Source organism: Zerene cesonia, chromosome 19 (assembly GCF_012273895.1).
Source record: "Zerene cesonia ecotype Mississippi chromosome 19, Zerene_cesonia_1.1, whole genome shotgun sequence".
NCBI lineage: Eukaryota > Metazoa > Arthropoda > Insecta > Lepidoptera > Pieridae > Zerene > Zerene cesonia.
This window is the reverse complement of record NC_052120.1, coordinates 10,206,302-10,234,167: the sequence shown is the minus strand read 5'-3', so window position 1 is coordinate 10,234,167 and position 27,866 is coordinate 10,206,302. Positions and strand designations below refer to the sequence as shown.

Genomic DNA, 27,866 nt, shown 5'->3' with positions numbered 1-27,866 from the left:
ATTTAAAATGCGAATCTTGTAATTACCTACTTATATACTATTATACTTCTAAATAATTATAAAATGATTAAAATTATTTAATGACCCACCTGCTAACCTGAGTATATTTTGTATTTAAAAAAATCGTTTGTGATTAAATATAAATATTATGTAGCACACACAACACACAATATAAACTTAAATTACAATGATTATTTTTAGTGAAATCTTTACCAACCTTTTTTTCTATGACTATTTTTTAAAGCACAAAGAAATAACGATTCGCCACTGTAAGTTGAAGGAATCGTTTACGTGAAATGTGCATATGAGAGTGCACATGTATGTATACATAGGTCTGCGTTCATGCACTTATATGAGCATGTGTGCGTGTGTGTATGTATGGTTTGTGCCTGTGGGTGTGTGTATATGTGTGTGAAAGGAGTGTGTTGACTACGCATGCTAGTGTTGTGCCTCAGCAGCCGTGTCGGGCGGGCACGAGCGACCAAAGCAAGGCCTCGGACAGCGAGAGCGGCCGCCGCAGCCAGCACCGCGCCGCTCCGAGCATTCTAAACCATACATTTTATATTAAAGCATATTACTATCAGTATTCTTTTATTTCTCTGTTCAAGCTAGTATAGTATAAATTTATCTGTGGTTCCACTGTTCTTAAAATATTAAAAAACCAGTCTTCTAAACGAGGTAATTCTATGAAGTTGTTTCACTAACATTATAGCTCTCTGTCTCAGGCCTGTTGTGTGACAGCATTTGGAGAATTTACAAGAGTGGCTATAAAACAACTTCAAAAAAAAAAAGAGATCTCAATTAGAATCGATTTTTGTGTTAGTTACCTTGTTGTTGTTAATCGATTTTGATGAGTTTTTTTTATTTGAAAGATTGTGCTTACCTGTAGCTTTAAGTATTTATTTTTAAGTAATTATTTTGCAATCCGTACCACTCGAATAGCAGAATATTATATAAGTTCTCTAATCTAGCTGGAAATGAACTTGCTACAAAACCAAAAAGACAATTACTTAGTGAGCGGTTTCGGCCACCATTCCAGCTGCTCCTTGGTGACTCGCAGCTCTCGCTCAAGCGAAGCGAGATGCGCGCGCACCTCGCTCAGCTCCGCTCCGAGCGATTCGTTCTCGCGCGACGCGAGCGAAGCGCTCTCTTTGAGTAATGCGCACTCGGCTGCGTAATGTTCACGCGCCCTGGATTTCAATTGATATAAAGATAATATTACTTCTTATTGCACTTTTAAGGATAAATTAATAATATATGAAGAAATTATAATATTCTTCGCTTATACACAGTGATAGTTTATAAACAATTACCAAAATTGGGATAGCATTATTGGAATACCATTTGCCACAATTTGTATTGTCATAAATAATGATTACCAATTTTATACCCATAATAGGTACAAAATTTAAACAAAATTGAAAATAGTGAAATTGATCGAACCCAATTTCATGAACGGCCTACTACCCCGCCCCGAATCAGGCAACACTACGAGCAAAACAATTCTAACAGGATCTCGTTCTGCAAGCGCAGCTGCGCGGCCTCCAGCAGCGCGCTCGTGTCGGCGGCGGCGCGCCGCAGCGCGCCCGCCTCCTGCTCCGCGCCCGACACCAGCGACTCGTGCTGCGTCAGGTCATCCTCCAGGATGGATATCTTGATTTACCAACATTTATGTTTATACGATTTATATTACATACATATAATTATTTAATTTGTAGCAATTTCCTTACTATTCTGTGACCTTTAAACATTCATTGTTATGATTTAATGTAATTTAAAGGGGACTGAATATATAAATTAGGATATCTAAGTGTAGGGAATATGTATAACTTCAAATTAACTCTAAATTTTTCAAACAATCTCAAGCACCAACAATCGGCCGATACGATGGCCGGTGCCAATGTTACCCGTCTGTAGGCGTGGTCCCGCTGCGCGCGCGCGTCGCGCAGCGCGGCGCGCTCGGCGAGCAGCGCGCGCTCGGCCGCGGCGGCCGCCGCGCGCGCGCCCTCCAGCTCGTTGCGGGTGTTGCGCCACCCTGCCGCACGACACCGCATACACTACTCGCTCTACGTCCGTTTACTACCACTACCACTACCACTACCCACGTCACACATTATCTGGCTAACACACTCTCTCCCACACAAACATCATTGCTCTAGGGAAGAAAATATTTTCCATAACACTGTTTTTACAACTAGAAACGTTTTTTTTTTAATTTTGACATGATTGTGAGCTCAAACATGCTTTGTTTCTTTTTAATGTCGATAATTTGTGCAGCCCACAGCGCTTTACATACTTTTACCCACTCTTCTTCACTTGGTGACTCTTTGTTGACTTATCATAATTATAATCTCGTAAGTTTTTTTATAGTATAAATATAAATATTAGGCAATTCAATAACTAACCAATGCTTAATTCTGACAAACGATCTTCAACGGCACAAACGTCTTGCTCTAAAGCAGTTTTTTCCTACAAAAGGAAAAATAATCACTTCTATTTAAATAAATGCACATTATTCACATTACTATATAATATAAGACTACCAGCCTGCTTGGTTTGTATGGTCATTTTGCCTCGAGATCGATTAAACCTTTTTAGGGTATCCTAATAACCAAGTCTCCTTCAATGCAGGAAAAGAATTAGAACGATTGAAGCATTAGTAGAATAGCGATTAAATGGGACCATCCTGCATCCTGCTCTAGGAGTCAAATAGGAACAGTATTATCTATTATAATACACAAGACGCTAACTTTTTCCAAAATGGCCTTCTCTATATCCTTATCCTTCAGCAGCTGTTTGAGTCTCTCTATCTCCCTCATGGCGAGCCGCACCTTCACGTTGTCGGAGTCGAGGAGCGACTTCAGTGCGCACACTTGGATGCGCAAACGCTCTGAACACGTCACCTTTAATATCGGTATTGTGTCAAATTTGGAAAAAAAATGTACTGATTCTATTCTGGATCTAAGAAGAGAAAATATTTTTCGCCAGACATCGAAATCAAACTATCCAAGAAAGATACAATTACGATTAAGTAACATAGTCTTACAGCTACACTTGCATACAAAAAATGCCCATTATATTTTCTCTTTTGGGATTTAATCATAAAAAAGCAGACAGATGCAAAAGATGATACACCCAAAGTACTCCAGAAATAAATATACAGAACACATCAATGCATTATGCAACGTTTCTCAACACAACTCCACAGTACCTGAAACTCGAGCGTCTTGCGCAAACAGCGTATCTCACCGCGTCGCCTCCGCCACGCGGCGACCAGGACGAAGCGAGCGATCTTCGCCGCAGCGCGCTCCTCGGTTGCACTGAGAATACCGGGCGAGCGGACAACGGGGAGGATTTTGTTTCTTCTGCGGTATATTTATACTCAAATTTTTTTCGCTTAAATAGTGTTCATGAGAAAACATTTTTATTTTGAATGAAGTACCTACCCACTGACCGTTACCGCCGATTCGGAATGTGGATAGTGCTAAATGATTGCTTTAAGTATTAACTTTTAAGATTCAAATTCCTAATAACATTATTTCCTAAAATAATTAATACTTATAGAGAACTAGCTGTGCCCCGCGGTTTCACCCGCGTAAGTCCGTATCCCGTAGGAATATCGGTTAGTCGGTAGTTTTTACGTGAAAGAGTAACAAACATCCATACATCCATACAAACTTTCGCATTTATAATATTAATAGGATGTTAACCTGTCCCGTTTGCCCAATCTATTGGGAGTTAAGTCCTCCATGGAAGCGGCCTTGGGACCAATCTTGGGCCGTTTCGGCGTGGTGTACTCGTCGAGGCAAGTGCGGAGCCGAGCTAAGTTGCCGTTCGGACCCGCACCCTTCGCTGTGAACTTGTTCACCGGCGCTGAGAACAGCTGCTTGCGAGGCATGCGCTGCATGCGCCTGAGTACATATTTCTTTATAGTGATGCAATTTTTCGTAGCATGTTATATATATTTAATGCTTATGAGAGAGATTAACAAATCATCAGCGATCTCGTTCAGTTGTAAGCAGCTTTATATAACAATTATAACGATAAAATAAAATACAGAATACATACAGAATTACATCAATAAATCAAACTTCGTACATAATGATGTGGTGAAGTCATATCAAAAAATCAATTAATTGTAATAAATATATATTTTACCCCGAAAACATTTTTTTTTCATTATTTGATTAAATACGAAACATCCTGCAGACACTAATAAGGTATTTTAACTCTTAAAGACAGAGGCGTAAAACGTCTACATTAATGATATAAACTGTTGGCACTTCATAATAATCATAACTTATTATAATATGTACTCAGTGTAATAATATGTTAGTAGATATATGTACTTCAATTCTTATTATATTTTTTATAAGAGAAAATACATACTTTACATAAATTGTTCACGTATAAAATATGATCATAATCGTTATATATTACTGGAAACAATAGACTGACTTACACAATGTTTTCTAACGCGAAAATATAATATAAATTACTTCGCTGATGATAATGCTGTGACGTGTGGTTAGCGCGAGTCTTGCAATTTTATTAAAGAGGAAAATAATCTTGTATTAAAGTAATTTCTAAAAAAATTTTCTCTTGTGTTATGACGTAGTTATTTTTACATAGTTAGAAAGCTAATTTTATATTAGCTAGGTACACAAGCAATTTATTTAATTAAATAGTTATCATACACAAATGAACATTTTAAAAAAGGAAATGGCAGTAAGTATTGAAATTGTATTCAAAAATATATTGTTTGGCAAAAACAGAATCTGGTAATGTATCAGTTTAAAATTTCGTTAAACAAATTGAATAACAGATCTATTTTAATCGCAAGTGTGTCATTCAAACGAGAGTTTTCAAGTCATTGAAGGAAACCTGATAAAATATTGAATGCGTTAGAAGACAAATATTTGCACGCCAAGCGTGCTAATGCTGCAGAATTTGAGGAAAACCTGAGGTTGAGGTTAATCATTAAATTACTGATTATTTATTATTTATAATGAACGCTTCTGTATTGTGTGAGTTTGTAACATTATTTTTTATTTGACTATAAACGAACTAAGTACTCAATCTATGCAAATTTTTCTGATACCAATAATCCAAAAATTGACGTATATTAATACTAGCTGCGACCCGCGGTTTCACCCGCGTAAGTCCAGCTATCTACGTACCAAATTTCATTGCAATCGGTTCAGTAGTTTTGGCGTGAAAGTGCAACAAACCCACACACATCCTTACAAACTTTCGCATTTACTTAGTACAATAGAACTAAGTACTAAGTACAGTACTTACAGTACTTAATCTATGCAAATTTTTCGGATACCAATAATCCAAAAATTGACGTACTGAATATTTATAAATAAAAATACTTGTACAGGTAAAAGAAAACTGGTTCATTCCACATGATCATTTAATTTAGTGGGGGACCTGATGGCTAAAACAGCGTATTATGTTTTATATAGTCATTTCCGGCTTAAAATCAAAATTATTCAAAAATGTAAAAATAACTGTCAGTTAAAATGTAGATAATTCAATGTAAAATTGAATATATTGCATAGGCAATCGGTGAATCTATCAGCCAAACTTTAAATTGACCCTTATTCTTTGTTCAATGCTTATACAAATTCCAAAAGAATTTTGTTTACTTCAATATAATGTGTAATTTATTGTAATTGAACTTCAACTCACGTGGGTGGCGTGGAATATAAGTTATGTCGTTCGCGCGAAAGCTCCCGCTCGGAGATGTCGCCGCCGCCAGAGCGCGCCACCGGCGACGCGCTCTGCGCCATTTTTGTGTTTTCGGGCATTTCTGACGTTTACAATAAAAACACTTGAATAAAAAACGTTTTTTGGCATAAAAAAGTCCTTTTTTTGTAAGAAATATTTCATACTTCAATGAATATTTAATAAAAAGGAATTGATGTCATTAAACAAAATAAAATTTTTTCATGAATAATTTATTTATTTATTTATTTATGCTTTATTGTGTTGGAATAATTACAAATTGAGACTTAACCTAGGGAACATTATCACAAGTGGCGGTCTTATCGCTAAATAGCGATTTCTTCCAGACAACCGGTAATTATTTATTACATAAATTATGTTACTTATCAGAGGGGGGGGGGTCGGGACCAGAAAAAGTGCAAAAAATAAATGGACTTTTCTATTTATATGCACACTATCTTCATCTCACCACCACTGCTCAAAACATTGAAGAAAATCATTGCGAGGACACCAGCATGTCCAAGTATCAAAACTTTAACATGTATGTATGTATAACGTATGTATGTATGTATAACTCCAACTCACACTTGGCCAGCGTGGTGGATTATGGCTTGAACCCTCATAAAAGGCCTGTCTCCAACAGCGGGAACGTATCATATTAGATTGATGATGATAATTATGCTAATAGAATAGGTGTTATTTCATCAATCGATAAGATCGAAAGCAAACGAATGGTTAGAAAAACTAAACCAAAGACCGCGATCTTCAAATTCAATTTAAGTTTATCAAACTAAAATCATTTACAGCTAACAATATCTTTACTATTAGTACAGTATTATATTATCTTTGTTTTTACTTACGTGTTTAATGTTGCAAAACTTTAAATATTATTTATTTATCAAAATTTTGATATAGCAGCTCGGAATGCGAATTAATTTATAAAAATTGGCATAAGTTTGAAATAGATATCGATTTAATTTTTTTTTTTTATTCCAGCCATGACCGACATGTATCTACCAAATACCAAGGAGTATTTAATTTTATTTGCAAGAATAAATAAATCACCACCTTCAAAATCTTTGTTACATTTTTATAAAACATTGAATATATTATTGAATATATTATAACATTGAACATTGAATATAATAAAGACGAGAAGAGAAAGGGAAAAATGCAACATAGATAATTGGTGATTAGCATGAAAGTAAATAGAATGAATAGAATATTGTTTAAAGGCAGTACAACAGTAATTTAATCAATGTTTTATGATGTACCACAGTGTACAGAATTCGTTTCAAAGAAAATTTTAATCCGTTCTGGGATTTTTCAAAGTTATGACATGGCTTGGAAGGCTTTCCGAAAAGTAAGGTACGGATATTTGTTTATGCCTATCCATACTAATATTATGATACTTTGATAGTATATAAATAGGTGTAAACCTAAATTTAAAAAATGTTTTCGCACAACAAGAATTTTCGACAAAATACGTAAAGGCCATGGCGACAATGATACTTTTAAACAGTGTTTATGCCTTGACCCATTAAATAATTGAAATGCCTGAATCGTCTCCCCTCAGGTAGGGCTGATACCATCAGGAATAAATAAGTTAGGGGTGCGGCGCGTCGCAAGGGCGCCGAGCGAAGGCGCCAGCCACCGCGGCGCGGCAGGACCCATGACTACTTATAGTCAATTTTTTGTTTTAATTGCGTGATTATTTCAGGTAATGTTAAAGTAAGAGAGCTAACTAGGTATATTGTAATATTAGAAATCTATATTATGTTTTAAGTATAGACCTATCTGTAATGTCGATAGATTAATAATTTGAGTGTATGGACGTGAACTATAAAATTATTTATGGTTCTACTTCGTAAGCAACAGTTTAAGTAGAAATAGTATAGTACTATGTTATCTGTGGTAAAAACTTAAAATCTGTTTCGAAGTTTTGCTACTCGTACGCTTATTCTGCGATATACACTTATTAGTTCTTTCATCCATATATACACATGACCATTATAATTTACCTGTTACAAAACTTGCATAATGGGTTGTATTTCATGTCATTTAATTCCACAAAACCTTGAGGCAGGTCAAGAACCCTCAACAAAATGAACCCCTTTGAGTTATAGGTATCTATTACTTAATTTTTAAGGGCTATAATATCGATAGGGTTAGGGAATACTGTATATAGGCTATTTGTTTGACGTTTCGTAGCAATATGGCCGAAGGTTTTTGGCGCCACACGCTAGTGACAGGCGCGGCGTTTTGCCGCCATGTCTGTGAGTCACCGGTAATGGCGCGATAGGCGCATTGCAAAACTATAGACTACACAAACTTTCTAATTATGATTTTATGCATTTGTTTGCATTGAACAGGAAAAGTAAGCGTTTGGTTGGCAGTCGTTAGGAAGCTATTTAAATATTTTATGTATGTTATGTAAGATCTACGTAAAAAACCTAAACGTAGGTATTTTTAAAAACGCTACATTATTAATTAAATATAATATCGGATTTATATAATATGTATTCAACCCACATATTTAATTAAAATTCATGTTTAAGTTTGTATAAATTATTTAAAATTTTATTTTATAATAATAAATTCGGTCAAATGCAAATCGGACTCGCGGCTCTAAGGGCGGCACCCTTAGTGAGCTAAAAATTGGAATAAAAGTTTGTAAATGATAGGATATATTATGTTGTATGGATATAAATAGGTACCCCTAAATATAGTGCATTGGTGTAATTCCATATGGAGGGTCCTCACTTCAATGACACTAATATTATAAACCACCCTCGTGATTATCAGTCCTAAATATATTCTACTAGTGGTCCGTCCTGGCTTCACCCGTGACGCAATACATGTTTACCACTCAGGGGTCTCGTATATATAATATATATTAATAATATAAATCTGAAAAGTTTGTTTGTTTGTCAATTTGAACGCGTAAGCTAATTTCATGAATTCTTGGACTGATTTCAAAAACCGTATCACCGTTGGATATGTTCGTGATTCCGTGATGAGTTATGATACAGTGGTCATTGGCGAATATCCGATTCGCAGTTCTCTAATAATGCAAGAATTTTTAAAATCAGTCCCGTGGCTTTTGCGTGAAAACATTAGAAATGTACAAAAAAAGAAAAGTATCATATCCTACTATCCTACTTAATATTATAAATCCGAAAGTTTGTAAGGTATGTGCGTTTGTTGCTATTTCACGCAAAAACTACTGAACCGAGTGCAATGAAATTTGGCACGTTGACAGCTGGACAACTGGAATAACATATAGGCAACTTTTTATCCCGAAATTCCTACGGGATACGGACTTACCCGGGTGAAACTGCGGGGTGCAGCTAGTTTATAATGTAAGTGTAGATAAAAAACTGTTTCGGAGTTACGCCAGCGAAATTGGTGATCGTCGACATACATCGGTGCATCTTAACGTTCGCTAATATCGGACCTTCCCAGTAACATATATAATTTCTACGTTAACCCCAAATTCCGTTACTCATCCCCTATTCGATGCCGAATGCGTAGCTATGACTCATAACAACATTAACTGATTCCACTGAAATTTCGCCCACGCACTGAAATAAGGCTTTTTGAACATGACTCACCCTCAACGTTTAGTTATTTTCATCTTATTTGAAGATAAAGATTTTTATATTATAATAATTAAATGTGTAATAAGTAATCGACAAAACCAAAAAAAGTAAAGATACAAATTAATAGATTTTGAAAAAAATTCTGGACTGTAAAATATAGGTTCCCGTATTGATTGTTTTTGTGTCTTGGCGGACATGTGTGTTTGTGTAGCGTTGTTTGGTGGATCGCCTGATGGTAAGTGATCAACACTGTCCATGAATGGACTGGGAAAGTGAGAAGGTGAGGAAAAGGAAACGGGCCTCCAACTCCCTCATTCACCGTGGTGGTGTGCTACTTGTGCCCGGTGTGAAGCACGCCACCTCCCACATTAAACATTTGTTTACTTATAAGATTGACCATTTGTACGTATATTTCTTATAGGTGTTCCTGTAGGTAAAACTAACGTTAATATTTTACTATACATTTTTTTTCGAGTAGCGTAATTATGCTGTGGTATTCGACAATTTAATAATTAATAATTTTGTGATATAGTATTATGTTATTTGTGGTGATACAATATCTGGATCTCAAATAGAATCAGTCTCTATGTAAATGCGTAATCATCTTTTTTAAAGGGAAAAGTGCTATCAATGTTTTTTAAACTGTTTGTTACTGCTCATTACCCATAGTCACAGGTCAGAGTCATTTCTATTGAGATCAATATTCATATATACATATAGGAAAAGGTTTGTCAACGTTTTCTTCAAATTAACTTTAGCGTGTCAAACTTCAGTAAGTGACTGCGTATCAAATATTTTGCCATAAGTATATAAGAATAAAAATATTAACATACCATATTTAACTAATTCACCTAGAATTTCAGCATATAAGAATAAAAATATTAACATACCATATTTAACTAATGTACCTAGAAACTTTGAAGAATCAATTTCAGTTACTTTATATTTATCTAAACATGGAAAATTTGTACGTTTCATCCGATGTACAATTGAGTATTATTTCCTGCGCTTTGAGTATAGTTAAAAATGTAATTGTTATACTTTAAGTAATTAATAAACTTTATATTATCTGTCATTCGAATAAGACGTCAAATTATCGAATTGTCAGAGCAACAAGTGTCAAAATTGGACAATATGGGCGGGAAATTGTGTTGTGTCATGAATGTAATTTAAAAAGATTACCTTAGAAAATTATCTAAAAAATAAATCTCAAATTCTGTGTGTTATAATTTTGTAATTTGCTGTTAAGAGTGCAGCTGCAGTTAATGATTTGAATCAGTTGTAATCCGTAAAACAAAAAGGTACGTAAGAAACTTTATTGTTTTATAGCTCTCTCGCTCACACTTATATGAAAAGTTTGATAACCAAACTGCGCATGTCCATTCCGCAAACGTCACAAACGCACCATGTGACACCTCGCGGCCAATTGTACTCAAACGTTTGCTGTGTGATGTTCCGTGTTCACGCATTTGATGCACCACTAGCGAATAGCGACTTGGCTATTATTAAGTTGTGACGTTCACTTCGCCAAAGTTAAAACTTTCGGTAATCTTTATAGTTTTTTATTAATTTATTTATTTTAAAATAACCGGCAAATATTCAGTCTGTTTGTTCAGTGGTTCGGACCAGAAGTGTAAAAATAAGTGTCGATTTCGATATAACCTGTTCCATAATTCTTGGAACTGTGCATGTCTACTGAGACAAGACCTTGATAACTAGTTGCTTGGTCAAGTGAAGACAGTTATTATAGGATCATGCTTAAGGAGGTACGTCTTTAGTTTTTGATTTGCGGTAACCGTGCGGGTAATATTGCGATAAAAATTAGTGAGGCATAAAAAGTTTACAGTTTATAAGACATAAGTGCAATACGGTCAGTGATGACGAAGTTTAAAATAAATAACTAGTGCTGAAAGAATTGTGATATCCTCAGACGAGTCGTAAATAAACGAGCAATGGACAACGGCGGAGGTAACCGAGTGAAAAATGCATGAACCTGCTCTAATTAGATTGACCAATTGACACTTGCCTGCTCTTTGCACGAATTTTTTATCATACGTCTTATTATTGTAGAAATTTCTTTGCTTCTCGCCTTGTAATTACCGATATTTTGTACTATAATTTCCATCTGTTTAGTAAAATGGTTGCTTCCTTTATCTGTTACTCAGCTCTGAGTGTTGTTCTATAAATATCTCGAAAACTGGCTGCTACACGTCGAAAGTAGAGCATCTTTCTTTGGATGGTTATAGAAATTAAGCTGTGTATATATTTTTTAAAATAGTTTTATTCCTTATTCAAAATGTACATTTTATATGTGTCACAATAATTCCACAGTGATATCATTTTTATTATTTGCATCACATAAAAGCACAGATTTATGTATTTACTTATATAAATTATATAAGTCATCAGTTTTGTGATGCAACATGAATTCACTGCAGAATAACATTTTATGACTTTTTATAGATAAGTAAACAATCAATTTGATGGCTTCATCATATTTATTTTATTACTTTTAACTTCTTAATAACAGTTTATTTGTAAAGTGAAGGAAATAAAGTTTTAAATATAAAAAAACAATGGAGAATAAAAATGAATTTATTTTTTTATAACTGTAAAAATTATACATTTAATATTTTATAACACAAACATTTGAAGATATTGTTACTATAACAATATTATTTTCCAAAACTTTGTTTGTGTCTTTGAAAATATATTCTTTAAGTAAACTATTTGAAATCTGAGGACAATAATTTTATTTTGACATAGCATTATGCATACCGTACCAATAAAATAAATCTACAAAATTGATCCAAATACTTTACGTTATTACTTAATAATTATGACAAATATAATTGTAAAATTGTGACTGTGTGTTTTAAAAGTATAATCTAAATTTAGCTCTGGAATAATTAACACAGGTGGTATTATTTCATTATAAAACAGATGTGGAAATATCACTCCTACCTTGTAAGGAATGCTCACAAACTTGGACAATTTTCATTTTTTAATCTGTCTTTATAATTTGTAGCAATTCTATATAATTGTAGAAAATACGTGTTTTCTGCTATAATATAGAAATTTATATCATATTATAAAAACATTTGCATTTTTTTAAATACATTTGATTTTATAAATTTTTGGCATTTCTATGATTGCAGCTTTTTCGCTAAAATATTCATGTTATAATGGTCCAGTGCCATATAATAAAAAAATGGTTGGCAAAGATCACATTAAATTTATACCTAATTAATCTGAATCTCTTAATTTACACTAGGGTGGTGGCCTGGCTTCACCCATGATGACTCTATAGCACTCAGTTGTGTACATAAAATGGTGAAAAAACATTCAAAACAAGTTGAGTATTTCCCGAGATAAGGGTATTCATACAAAGAAACAAACTCTTCAGCTTTATATTATCACTATAGATCGGATATTTATGTTTATATTTTACAAATATGCCGCTGCAAGATTGTAAACACCGTTACTCTAAACACATGATATTAAAAACTGATGAAAATTGGGAATAACCGAACCATTTATAATTGAATGTATCATTTTTTGTAAGTAAGTTTGTATTTTCTTAGTAACCTGTCAAATTTTGAACTGTACCAAATCCATTGCACCTTGTCTATTGCACACCAAATTGTAAATACTTGAATTAAATTTTTTGACCATTGCAAAAATGATCTGTGATTGCTGAGTGTTATAGGCTATATCATTATAATGATAAATAATATTACAGGAGATTATATTGGATATAAGGATCAACTTAGATGTAAAGACATACTGACAATATTAAATATGAACATTCACATTCTCTATTGCTTCACATATTTTATATAAAAATCAATTTGCAGGTGAAGCCAGGGTGCCTGTACCCTTTCGATTTAAAACAGGGGTTTGTTTAGGGTGAGGGTGATACTATCAAAATTTTAGATTACCTAATACCTAACACGCAAATATTACGTTTTTTGTTTCATAATTTTACTTAACGTTTTGTTCCCTTTATAGCCTAATATTTAACCTTATGATTTACTAGCCATTCGCCCGCAGCTTTGCCAGCATTATCAAAATCAATTCTCATGGTACATTTAGTTACCCCCTATTTTATCCCCTTGCGGTATAATTCATCAAAGTCCTTAGTTGGCGGATGCCTACATCACAATGGCTATCTATATGCAAAATATCAGCCTGATCAGTCCAGTAATTTGGGCTGTGGGTAGAAAGGTCAGTCAGACCTTTGTGTGTTATGTACATATTGAGATAAGATGTACAACAAAAATTTACTGAGTTAGCAAAAAAAAATGATAGTGTTCAATATGTGATATATTTTAAACTGCATAAGTTTTTTTTTTTGGTAGATAACCCAGCCACCACCCCTCGATAATTTTTCTCATATTTATTGAATGTCTTTTTGACATTGTTTATTGAAAAAACATTATGCAATTTTTGTCAAACATATATAACATAACAGAAAAGTTTGTACGAGATGTAATTGTGTTTTGTTTTTTTTTCCTCATGCATGTATAGTGAGATTGAAGAATTTATCCCCTCTACGAATTTGTCATCAGCGATGATTGTTAGTATGTAGTGATTTTTCCATGATTGTGGATGTGGTTTAGTGTTTGAACTGTGTGTGTCTTTATTATTTTATTGAAAGGACATGTCACCATTGTTGCCCGGTATTTATTTTTGAAACATTACTCAATAAGAATTTTCATATTATTTATTACCTATATTATACATATGCAGTTTTAGTACTTGATATTTCTTGAAATATGTTTAAGTATATAGTTAAGTTTAAGTATATAAGTTTATTATGTGTGGGTGGTTAGTAAAGTTGATGATAAACTTTGGTAGAAATCAAAACGGAAAATGTAGTTCTCAATAGTTATTTTTAGTAAATTAAGAAATTAAAACAATCATTATGTGTTAACACAAAAAAATCATTATCCAAATATGTCTTCATATTATATAGTATAGATTATAGTCTACGTTACCTCATAGGCTACTTTCTACCTGGGTACCACCCCAGTGACGCAGTGAATCATTATAATATATAAACTTCTAACCGGTTTATTATTATGTCAGTTACAAAATAATTGTAGTAAGTACGTATTACTTTCCGACTCCTCACGAGTTTTATTTTTTAATAATTTAGTTAGTACTGGCTTAACTTATTTGAAGTGTGTTTCTGCATACTGTAGAGTGATATTATAATATTTACGCAAAAATTTAGCGTCATTTCCGATTCTGATTTGCGGCAAAAAACCGGGTGATCTTTGTGTCACGCGAACCAAGTTGCAGCGATCAATAAATGCTTATTTTAATATAGGATATATAACGATTTAATAGGAAAAGAAAATTCCGATACTTAGAAACTGCAGTAAATACACGTCACATCGGACTTACATCCATTTAAGTGTGTAAAGTTTTATCGAAAATAAGATAGTCGTTTCGCTGAGTTGTACTCCCATTCATGCAGACTGTTCTCACATTCATAATTATTATCATAGTCGCAAAACCTGTTAAGTCATTGCCCTATAAACTTGATCTACTTAGTGAAATAATAATTTTTTCCTTGTTAGCCGTTTAGTATTTTATATCAATGTTTGAGAGTATAGAATTACTTGGGGGCGTTAAAATATTTAGTTTCATGTTTTTATGATTTATTTTTGTATCAAAATTAGATTTTACGGAGATTGTAGTGTAGAAAGGGTTGGAAATAGAACAATTCGCCCGCGGCTTCAGTCGCGTGGCTTTTGCCTTATCGTGTGAATTTTGTTCCCCTACACAAACGGCTTTCCACTTTTTCACCCCTTTAAAATTATAGTTTCGTAATCAATTTTGTCCAACATCTGATCTATGTATGTGTATGTGTGATATATATCATGATTCACCCGATTCGATTTTTGAGAGAAAACTTAAAATACTTACATATTTCTATGAACAAATGACCAAGAAGACCACATCAACGTATAAGTGTACAGAGTTGGAATAATTTTCAGTTTTATTACAATTAAAAATAATTGATACAGAATCACCATTGTTGAGGAGAGTCATTATTACCGCTCGAAGGGCGTCGCTGTTGATTCATACGAAACTGTCATTGAAGTTACTTGGTACATATTTCTGTTTTATTTATTAAAAGATATAACCTGTATTACTTCAGCGTGTATAGGAAGCGTATAAATTTATTTTATCAGTTAGTCAATGGTTTCCGTGAAGATGTTTTTACTGTAATGATAAGCTTGTAATGAAATATTGTGTTCATAAAAGGATTGCAAATGAAATGGGAATTTTTATATGACGTAGGTGAAGGTTTGTTATTTATTGGAATGGCTTTTTATTGTAGGATCTACAATACTAAATCTCTGTTTTATACTAAGGACTCCTATAGGTGATAAAGCATTTCAATGCTATAAAACTAAAAATTAAAACTCCTATAGGTGTTAGAAGTGTTCAACGTTTTTTTTTTTTTTTTTTAATAAAAAAAACACATTCTATTCATCACCGTCATATCATCGATAAGCTTTTGCTCGCGGCTTCACACGCTTTAAGTTCGGAGTAATTTTATAGATGTTATTATCCATATATAAACCTTTCTCTTGAATCACTTTATCTATTAAAAAAAACACCGTCATAAACCGATGCGTAGTTTTAAAGATTTAACCATAAATAGGGACAGATAAAGCTACATTGTTTTATACTTTGTAGTATTAAGGAGTATAGCGAGATTATTATTTAAATTCTTGCGAAAAAAATAAAATGAAGGAAACTATCAAAATGAGTCGCATTGTTTGTGATTAAAGAAGTTTACCACTTGCCCTATAGTTCTACAAGATAGGTTTATAAGTGGCTACATAGTTGTTATCTCAGCGGAGATAATTCACTTAACGTTAGCGGTTAGCTATCATAGCCTAGTGCCACCTAGTGCTTAGACGTGGGCTAGACGCGAACTGCGCAGTAGGTCTTACGAGGAAACTAGGTGTTATTGCATCAAACAATAAGCGTATTTGGTCGATGGACGCTAATTGCCCTTTAATGGGGTGTGTTTAAAATAGCTTTAGTGTTGAAAATAAATTTTTATTCGTTATTAATGAAATACTTCAGAGCTTACTTTTTTTTTGAAAATAATTACCGGCCAAGTGCGACTTCGATTCGCGCACCGAGTGACGTACAAACCTGTAGGTATAATAACAAGATTTAACTAAAAATTTATGTTTTTCGCATTTTTTTTTTCTGTCTGTACTATAAGGCGTTGCTTTGTAATTTAAATATTAGTAAATTCAAATATTCTGCATTCACAGGAAATACTCTGTAGGTTTTGATTCCCTTGCGAGTGTCGAACGTTGGAAGCGTTAACGGTTGTCTCTTTTGATTGCGAACTTGAAATTGAACGCTTAGAAAATTACACCTGAGTATTATGTATGATATGAGGGTAATATTTCAGGGTGTTACCCCCACGCGTTCCGGCGAAAAAGGGTCTTGACAGACAGACAGACGAACAACACCCTTATACAATAAAGTAGTTATGCTATTTTTCAGTTGCTTTGAAAGCATCCCACGTAAATAACGAACAGGTATACACACGTAGGGCTTCTTACATAAAATTCGATCAAAAACACAAATCAAGCATGTCCAAATTATACAAATATTGATATAAACTTGTCATAAAATGACACTGCCGCAAAAAGTGATCATTAAATTACGATTATAATGCACATACAACTTGTTTTGTAGTTTGCACTCGGATAAAAATGAGCCTTTAATCTATACTATCTATACTTAAAATTATAAAGCTGAGGAGTTTGTTTGTTTGAACGCACTAATCTCAGGAACTACTGGTCCGATTTGAAAAATTCTTTCAGTGTTAGATAGCTCATTTATTGAATAAGGCTATAGGGTATATATGTACCACGGGCGAAGCCGAGACGGACCGCTAGTCTTAAATACAAAATATATATTGTGTTATTATTTGATAACCTGATGTTTTTACCATTTTACGGGCGTGGTCATCGATTATATATACGTATTATAATACGTAGGGATTTTAAAGACGATCAATCTATCGCCTTTAAAATCCGTAAAGAAGTTTAGTCCATAAGAATAGTAATCGAGTGAAAGCAAACATAGTAAATAGTTAGGTATCCTGTATATTTTTAGAGCATTACATTATATAATATGCGTATCAAATTTGGTACGAATCGATTAGAAGTTTAATTTGTAAAATTTACATGAAGATGTTGTTTCTGTTTTTTTACATTTGTAGAATTCTAATTTGAATTTAAGGACGTTCCAACCAAAAAGTGGAATCTTTTAATTTGGGCCAGTATTGATGTTGTATGTCTATGTTTACCATCAAATATTATAATGTCCAAAAAAAATTAAATTTTTCGGATTGCAATAAATAAATCAATACAGCGAAAATATGTCTTTTGAAACTTGGATTTTAATGTCAATATTTATCGAATAAATAGGTAATTGTTTTTTCAATTAAAAATTTTCATGTAAAGTTGAATTATTATATAATTTTATTTGACTACCTCTCCTTCCCGACTTAACCCTTGGCACATATAATGCTGTCAGATTATGTGTATTGTACGTAACTTACAGTTATTAAGTATCAAATCGGTCCATTAGTTCCTGAGATGCACGTTCAACCGAACAATCCAATAAACAAACTATAATATTATAGTATTTTCTTGTTTCTAGTCGGGTTAATAATATAATGCATAAATCGCGTTTTAAATCCGTTAAAAAGTTTTTAATTCCTAAATTTAATATCATACATTAGAAGAGTAGGTATATACATATAGATAGTACAGATATGATGTGAACATAAAATCCTACAACATAGCTATGTACATAAAATGTTGTACATAATAAGATTCATAAGGAAAATATATAATAAAATCTCTCGCTACACGCTTCACTCGCTTCGCAAGCATGCACGTGCTAGTGGAATTATTATCGTAGAAAGTAGACGGAGTCGGAAGCGACTAGTTTTCTTATAAAATAGCAACGCAGTTAGTGCGGCAAATTCTAGGGAATATTCTGGGCTTGATTGGGTGTCCAATAGGTATATTATTGTAGACTAGTTTATATTTGTAGTGGCATATATAGTTTCAATTAATGGCTTGATTGAAAATATCGATAGAAATGTGTTGGATTTGTTTAAATTGTTTCGATATTATAATACATATTATACTTAATCATTGGAAGATATTTAGTCTACCCACAAATTTGTATTTTGATTGTCGAGTGTAGTCAGAAAGTGATGTTAATTTTAAAGAACTAGCTGCGCCCCGCGGTTTCACTCGCGTAAGTTCATATCAGGATAAAAAGTTGCCTATATGTTATACCAGTTGTCCAGCTGTCTACGTACCAAATTTCATTGCAATCGGTTCAGTAGTTTTTGCGTAAAAGAGTAACAAACACACACATCCTTACAATCTTTGACGCAGTTTCAATATTAAGTGTGATTTTTTAACTCCCAAGTTACTTCTTCGGTTTCCTTCTGTATTTCTTAGGCTCTAAAGTTTTGGGTATTTAGATCATAAAAATGCCAAACACTGTATTATTTTTTAATAATAAAATCGGAGAATTAATAAGTGTATCACTTTCCTTTGGTATGTAATAATAATAATAAACCTCTCCGGATAATACATTCACAGAAATAATAATTCTGAATGCACTTCATAACATGCTTATATTTGCTTGACTTGTTTCTTTATGTTTTTATGTAATCGAACCCTTTACTCGGATTTTCACCGACTTTAAATTGATAGATTAATTGAAACTTTGTGCACTTAATAAGGATCGATGTTAATACAATAATTTAATGAGTTTATCTTATTGTCCTACTTAGGATCAGGTTGAAGTACATAATTACCTTATGTATACTGTATTAGTTAAGTTTAGAGACAATTTAATTAGTTTCACAATTAACGCGCGATTTTAGCTTTATTTGTGCTTGGTATTGTCAATAATAATGCTCTATAAATTTATAAATATGATGAATAATTTATTATTTATATAAAAACTATATTTGTACGCCACATGGCGGATCACAGTAGAACTTTATATAATGTAATACCTTCCTTATAACCTGTGAATTACAATCAATCATTTTGAATTTGTAAAAAAATTGAATTTGAATTTGAATTTAAACTGTTTATTATTCTTTTAACAAGTATAGCTTTACCGTAGACATTGGCTTTCTGTGTATGTTTAGATGTTTGTAAGCTTCTTGTCTTAGATAATTTTAATTTGTGTATAATAGTAATTATATTGATCTGTATGTTTGAATAATTTTATTATGTTAATTTATGACATCTTACCGTTAAAGTTTATTGGTTATTTATTAAAGAGCCCGGCTCTGCTCGTGTCGAACCGGAACATAAAACAAAACTTAATATATTGTACTAGCGGTCCGCACCGGCTTCGCCCGTGGTACATATACAGCCTTCCTCAATAAATGGGCTATCTAACACTGAAAGAATTTTTCAAATTGGACCAGTAGTTTCTGAGATTAGCGCGTTCACACAAACAAAAAAACTCCTCAGCTTTATAAGATCAGTATAGATTTGTTATTCAAGAATAGCATAGTTCTCTTCTGGTAATAGTATTCTAATTATCTGTAAATAAAATAGATATATTCTTTTCAAAAACCTTTCGTCTCGAAAGTCGAAACATACTTACGCACATGTATAAAGATGGCATAATATGGATACAACTCAGTAGACTAGATAGTATTTTTTCAGCAAATTAGTGTTACAGTTGATATTAACCCTTGCTTGCCGGCTTTAACCCTAGTGCTAACCAGTTACGTGTTGTCCACAGAGAGCGTGTTAAACATAATACATAACGATGACGGTGGGCCTGCCAACGTGAATATAAGTGATGTCAGTGAGTATGCAGCTTTATTTACAAACGACTTTGTTGTTGTTGTTGATGTTGTGTTCGTGTGAAGGCTCCTTTAGCTATACAACTCTTCGTGTGTGTGCTAATCTCGGCTAGTTTTGACGTTAAAAGTAAATTTCTTATAGTTATGGTTTTATCGATGTTAAATTAATTAAGATTTGAGTTGTTTTTAAGAATATCGGGATAAAAAGTTATTCCTATATGTTATTCCAGTTTTCCAACTATTTACTAGGTTCAGTAGATTTTGCGTGAAAGAGCAACAAGCACACACATATCCTTACAAACATTCACATTTATAATATTAGTAGGATTCTCGCCAAGGTTCTGTCTCTATAAATATCCCAAATAATCATATGTAAGTCATTTGTCTTGTGTCGATAACGCCACCTTCCAGAATATTTTGTGATTGATGATATTTTAAGTGCCGTTTTAAATTCGTAACTGATCATCTGGTCCACAGAATATGAAAATATGGGCTACAGTGTTTGTGACACCAATATTGTAGTGCGTATTTGATACGCGTAGAACACGTGAGCGTAGGACCGAGAAGTCCCGGGTTCGATTCTTCGACGTTTTTTTCTTCTCTAGTGAATATTATAAAGTATTTTTCAATCATTCGATCTCAGCCATGCCCCATGAGAAAATATATAGTTCGGTTGTTGATATGCATCCCATGCTGCAGGTACCTATTAAAATAAGTAAGACACCCCTACATTTGAGAGAATGATTAGATTTTCCTTAAGATAGAAGGAAATTATGGCTACGAGTGGGAAACACTGCTTTAGATAACAAGGATCCTGACCTCGTGACCTTGCAGCATCCGACTGTATCACTGAGTTGCGCAGGCTAAATAGTCGTTGAGTTTATGTATGAAATACTTCTGGGTTTCATTTATAATTCGTTTCTATATCTGTCAGTTTTCAATTCCTTAGCATGTGGATGGTCATTGTTTTATTCTCAGACTTAACATAAATATATATTACTAGCTGCGCCCCGCGGTTTCACGTAAGTCCGCATCCCGTAGGAATATCGGGATAAAAAGTTGCCCATATGTTATTCCAGTTGTCCAACATGTAGACAACATACCACATTTCATTGCAATCGTTTAAGTAGTTTTTGTGTGAAAGAGCAACAAACACACACACATCGCTACAAACTTTCGCATTTATAATATTAGTATGATATAATGTTATGAAATATAGTTATTACTCTCGCCTTGAAATTATTCCGATATACGATGATTCCATTATAATTCGGATATACGAGATAAAGCTGTATTGATTCTTTATCTTGTATTGTTCTTTTCTAAAAGTGATGATTCAGAATTTCAGTGGTCGATGACACATAGTTAATTTTGTCTGCGATAACGCAAATCGCATCCATACATAACACCCGGTGGTCGAATGTTCAGATTCAGTAATTAGCCTCTGAAACAATTTGTTGATATTTATCTTAAATATAAACGATTTAGATAAGATTGATTGATATAGATTTCGATATACTGTCTGCTCCCTTACGTAATGTAAGTGCCTAAAATATATCCTACCGATATTATAAACGCGAACATTTGTAAAGTATGGATGTTTGTTACTCTTTCACGCGAAAACCGCTTGTCGTATCTGTACGAAATATGGTACTTAACACGTGTACCACGCGAGTGACGCCGCGGGTTACAGCTAGTAGGTGTTCATATGTTAATTGCCAAGCGTCGTTAGTCTCCTGAGGGCTGACCCTTTAGTTGTGGTCAACAAGTTGAGGAGTCTGTACCAATATACTGCGATAAGCTAATGGCCTTCAGGATGGATCATCTTCTACAACTGGTCGACCGATTACGATATAGGCAACGTTAAAGAGGTCAATAGTATTAAGAGATAGATACCTACCAACTGCTATGTTTTCTGTTACTCGTTTAGTACATTGGCCTATTTGGGTGACGGAGTAATTTACAAGCTACACCCGGACGCACAAAATAACATTAAGGACACTTGTTTACTAATAACAGTGCAGGGGTATTCATTTAAACTCTGAAACGATGAAATGAAATGTCTTCAATCTCTGTATCCATTTAATACTTTAGCAATTGTGGTTCAAGAAATCTTATCAAGACAAGATGTGGAAGGAAATGTTTCGTTACGTAGACCACATTTCTTTACCGGTTCAGACGGGGCCAATACGACGCTACATTAGCGGGGAAACCCCACCGGGTGAAAGCGCGTCCTTGGCTCGCAATCGAATCTCGCAATGTTGGTCAATCTAAAGATCAACGCACGCGTAAAGTGACCTTAAATTGTAACGCGTAAGAACTAAATTTCATAAATCATAACGTGAATGTTATTATTTTAGTGACATCCGTATTTGTTGTCTGATAATAATATCAGTCAGCCAGTGTTAAAAGTGCTTAAAATGCCAGTGCTTAAAATGGTAATTGGGATGTTTTTGAAAGCAATTTTGTTCATAATGTAGTTGACTGATTTCGCATTTAACAGGTAGCAGACGCGTTACCAGCCTATCTCGCTTCGTCGTATGTTAATTCTGAAACCATGTTGGAGTTCCATCATTATTTCTTACTAGCTTCGCCCCGCGGTTTCACCCGCGTAAGTCCGTATCCCGTAGGAATATCGGGATAAAAAGTTGCCTATATGTTATTCCAGATGTCCAGCTGTCTACGTACCAAATTTCATTGCAATCGGTTCAGTAGTTTTGGCGTGAAAGAGCAATAAAGTATAAACACGCACAAATCCTTACAAACTTTCGCCTTTATAATATTAGTAGGATTATTACTATTTGTAATAAACTGCTTATGCAGAGTATCGGTGATGTGGTTGTCCCGAAATCGGAATGCGGCTTTGGATAGTGCTTGCTTGCCTTCGTTTTTTTTACTATATTTATTACTAGCTGTTCGCCCCGGCTTTGCTCGGGGTACATATATAGCCTATGTCACTCAGCGAAGTTGCAGCTTTCTAATGATGAAAGAATTTTTTAAATCGGTCCAGTAGTTATGAGTTTATCCATTACAAACAAACAAACAAACAAATTATTCCTCTTTATAATATTAGTGTAGATTATAACATGTTCATTCATTCATACAACGCGTCTGTATATTGTTACTATGCTAAGACCATACGATACATCTTTTGTTAGCGGATGCTAACTCTTCCGTTACGATTGACCGAAATGAATGCGATGAGGATAATCGAATCACATTTTTTATCACTCCGCTTAACGCCTAATAAACTGTGTATTGTATAAATTACTGAACGTTGTGATCTCCGCGTTGATTGACGTTAGTAATACGCGCTCGTAAGATATGTAATAGTGATAACTAATTGGGTGCTGAATGTGATATTTTAACTTTAATTTCATTTTTACTTTATATTACGTTCGCGTGGATGTTAAAGGCTAGCTTTGTACAGATTTACGGAGAAAATACAGTGTTGTTTTATTAAGTGTGCAACAGTAGCGACTCAGTGGGCAATGCCTCCGACTACGGTTATAAAATCAAAGGTTCAGGGTAAGAGAATGTTGAAAATATTTTGATGTAGGCATATCCTTTTATTGCAAATTCGAACTGTTCTAATCGTGATTTATTCAATATTATCTGTGACCCTTTAATTCACTTTTAATCCTCTTGATTTAAATAATATTTTCTACAAAAAAAAAAGGTTACCAATGTTTCTGGGGAGGGGAGGTACCACTCCTGATTCTAAAATTGGACCAAATGACAAAAATTTCCCTTTAAACACTAAATTAAACACTGCAATCGGTCGAAAACCAACCCTCCATTATTTCTTTGAGAACGTCGATTGAAAAGAAATTTAAAAACACTCGTATGATAAATTACTCACAAAAACGAAGTAGGTACATAAATTTAAATGTTTACTGTTATTTTCACAAGTCGTACAGTGGACCATATAGGATGCCGCGTGAAGTCATACATTATCCCATAATAACGGAAACGTGTGGGATTATTTAGAAGTAGTTTTAAAGAAAAGTTCATTTCAAAATTACTAAAAGAAGTCTTCTAGATAGATTTATTCATTTATTGAACATGTTTCATATAGATATCTTGTTTTTGCTAACAAATCGACCTATAGTGAAAATTGCAAGGTATAGTGAAAATTCCATTTAATTACGTGAGGCATATTTTGAAAAATTTCAGCAACCCCTTGCCCTTTTTAATTCGTTTTAAAGACCCCCTAACCGTAACCTTCACCTCTTCCACCCTCATGTAAAGTTTTATTAAATTTTAGTGAAAGAATGTCGAATTTCAGAAATCGCAAATCAAAGGCACTGTTTAATCATATTTTAGGGAATAAATTATCTGGTGTCTCTCCTGTTTCTAATTGCCCTCGCCCTGCACGTTGGGATTCTTCTCGACTCCCTATAAATGCCTCGCGTAATGAATCCCTATCCCTATAATTAATTAACAACAGTCCTGTAGGTATATAACTCAAATGAACAATACATGTAAAGTGCGACCTCTGTGCAGTTGAGGCGATCACGCGCGCGGACCCCGTGTTTGGCGCGGACGTAGACGCGATGTCGCGGCCGCCCGCCGCGCTCGGCGCGCACCCCTGCGTGCGCATCGTGGAGCAGCCGGCCAGCAAGGCGCTCAGGTGAGTGCGCAGTTATCATCATCATCATCTTCATCACCATAATCATCATCATCATCATCAGCCCATATATGTTCCCATTGCTGGGACACAGGCCTCCTATGAGGGGTATATTCTAAAAAAAAAAGCTATCGTTCTGGTTCTTTGACCGTTTAGAGATGTTGTCAACACCACTGTTGTAGACGATTTGATCACTTAGTGGTCCGCGTCTACGCAGAAAGCCAGTCACGGGGAGCTGGTTGCCTTTGTCGTCTGACATTTAATCTATCTTTCTGTGTGTTCGAAAACATTAAAGAAACAATAATTGTGATACTTTATATATATGTACTTAGAAATAGTTACTATTATTATAAGTGATGTATTTGCGATTAATTTGGCGATTCATTTTTGTATTGATATGCATATATAAAACATATTATTTCCTCTTCGCTATCGCGAATAAGTTTTATTTAGTATTATCACTGGCAAGTTCAGTTGATATACAGAGGTCAATTGCAACTGCTAATATGGTACTATATATTCTTAACATAATTAAACTACAGAATTTATTGCCGTCTCTCCTATCTGTAGAAACTGCTCTGCAAACCGGTGGTAAATGTCGTAACTGTGTTATGACGATTCAAAAGTGCTTCTATAAGAAGTCTAATATATAAATGTTTGAGTTTGAGTTTGAAATATTAGGGTTTGGTTAATTTTCTTCGGCTTAGTAAACGTTTGAACGGACGAAATATTTTGGCAGCGAGCGGAGCACGCGTCGCGTGAGTGGCCGCCTTAGGGGGAGTTCACATTCGCGCTTGTATTTTGTCGCTTTCTTGTGGTGATCAGGGAAAATATTTTATTGAAAAATGAGGCTAAATTGACTAGGTGGTATGGGTTGGGTATGGTATTGGTATTGGTATCTTATGTAGATTTATAAAGCAATTTTTAGATACTCATTCCACTGTATATCATCGTATATAAACTCTTTAGCTAAGCTTTTTTTAAAATGATATTACGAACATGCTAATTTTTACACAAAAGTACATTTTTTTACAACTCTCTTACTTGTTAACAGCTTTCTAATGTCAATACGAAGAGTTTGTTGAACGCGCTAATTTTTTAAGGAATTAGTGGGCCGATTCTAAAAACTCTTCCAGTGCTATACTCCATATAACACTGAATGAAATATTAAAGATCCCCAAGGCACACACAGGGATTTATACACATTTGAAATTCTCAGAAACCATCGTATGTTCCGCTTGAGTACAAACTAATTTATTCTTATTTGTATTTATCTACACATAAATATATATTATATAACTGGCAATATCAGTAACACAAGCATGCGCCGTGTAGCGGTAACTTGGTTATTAAATGTATGTGTTTCTCGTAAACAATTCCTATTTATTCTTGGCGCGTCGCCTGCAGCGATAATTAATTGTAGATCGTGTTGATGATGGTTTCTATTTGATATGATCGAGTTAGTGGCTATTGTTTTAACAACAAGTTATATCGGATAGAAGTGGCTGTGTAGTTTTAAAATTAAGTTTAATCAGTCATACTCAATCTCATGTAATTATTCAATAATTAAAGTAGACTTCTAGAAGTACTTTGGATTCGTCATAACATAGTTTTAACATTCGTCAACGGTTCGAAAAGCAGTTTCAAGCAAGTTTCAAGAAACTCTTACGTATAATTGGAATGATTTAGCAGTGTTTATAAAGTAACTAACATCATCGTCGGGTGATCCAAACCTTATCGTTAACCGTATGCTAATAGTATTTGAAATTCACCCGTTGGTTTTCGAACACATGATTTTTTAGTACAAGGCTCAGGTTATAACCATCAAGCAACTTTTATGTAATTATATTTTAACTAAAATCATCTAAATCTGTACAGGCATTTCGTGGAAATAAGAAACTGGCTAACTCACATACAAGTACACGAACATTAAATGCTAAGCATTTTTGTGCAGACATCCTATAAAGTCCTTATTATCTTGCTAAATTACACCTCTACGTTAATTTTAATAATAGACAATAGCCAAGTTCTTCAGTATGAACTTGACCCAATTCGTGCTTGACCACTTTCCGAGATATATCTGTCACTTGTCTTGTTAAAATGTTTCCGAACTGTTTATCATATAAATGATACCAAGTCATACATATAATTAGAAATGCTGTAGGTTCACCGCCTATAGAAATTTTTTCCTTGTTTTGTTAGTTTTAAACAAATGAATGATAGCGTTTGTTTTTCCAAATTTTTGTTTTTAAAGTCATATCACCAAGAACTTAGCATGCCCAGGTCAAGAATTATTAAGATAGTCGTATCCTTATCGTGCTACTATGCTGTAGAAATTTTGCTTGGAAGAGAACTGGAACAGGAGCTTACATTTTGTTTGTCATTTCATAAGTAAATTATTATGTAAATGCAACTATTCGTTAGCAGAGCACTTCACTTTGGGAAAGCATTCTGTTTTTATGGCATAACAAACAAAGGAGCGGGTAGGGTACTTGATGTTTGGGTCACCACCTCCCTTATAACACTGGTGTTACAATTGCTTTGCTGGCTTAGGTGACGAATGCCATTACTTATTTACTTAATTACAGACCACCGCAGGTTGTACGAGATTCTAAAGCATAGGTAAAACATAGTCAAAATTGCGAAATATGTTCCACCCAACAGGGATAAATGTCTTTGATCAGGTACAGCAATTGAAATGTAATTTAAACGGAATACATTGCTTCGCCTAGTGTGGATGCACCCGCTCCAGCTCTATAAATACGGCGCGAGCTACGTCACGGTCTGGCCGTGTCGTGACGTCAGCTAGAAATGCCCATTGACGCGCGGCGCCTGTGAAAATATAAGATGGCCGTTTTTATACGCGCGCGTCATTGTACTAGCGTGGCCATCGCAACTTCCTGGCTTTTTTTTGTGCGCGTTGATACCTCCTTTGTTAATGTTTCGATGACTTGTTGATTTATGTGGATGTTTTTTGTTTTTTTTTTTTTTT

General features: G+C 34.2%; 2 protein-coding genes across 9 annotated transcripts in view; one reads left to right on the top strand and one right to left on the bottom strand.

The window, feature by feature from the left end:
* Nucleotides 1-207: 207 nt before the first annotated feature.
* On the bottom strand, nucleotides 208-5,816 carry LOC119834377. Its single transcript, XM_038358722.1, is given in 9 exon segments — nucleotides 208-545; nucleotides 1,011-1,190; nucleotides 1,511-1,653; nucleotides 1,908-2,035; nucleotides 2,406-2,469; nucleotides 2,751-2,903; nucleotides 3,212-3,365; nucleotides 3,675-3,911; nucleotides 5,698-5,816. Coding segments are annotated over 9 exon segments (1,272 nt in total). The 3' UTR covers nucleotides 208-451.
* A 4,661-nt stretch (nucleotides 5,817-10,477) lies between these two features.
* LOC119834493 (embryonic polarity protein dorsal) overlaps nucleotides 10,478-27,866 on the top strand; it is a 35,890-nt gene continuing 18,501 nt past the window's right edge. Inside the window, exons 1-3 of one of the 8 annotated variants that reach the window (XM_038358876.1) lie at nucleotides 10,478-10,636; nucleotides 20,181-20,246; nucleotides 24,751-24,877. In XM_038358876.1, coding sequence (XP_038214804.1) covers nucleotides 24,801-24,877 — 77 coding nt within the window. In that variant the 5' untranslated portion in view covers nucleotides 10,478-10,636; nucleotides 20,181-20,246; nucleotides 24,751-24,800. The other 7 variants (XM_038358875.1, XM_038358874.1, XM_038358872.1 and 4 more) reach the window with 7 other exon arrangements.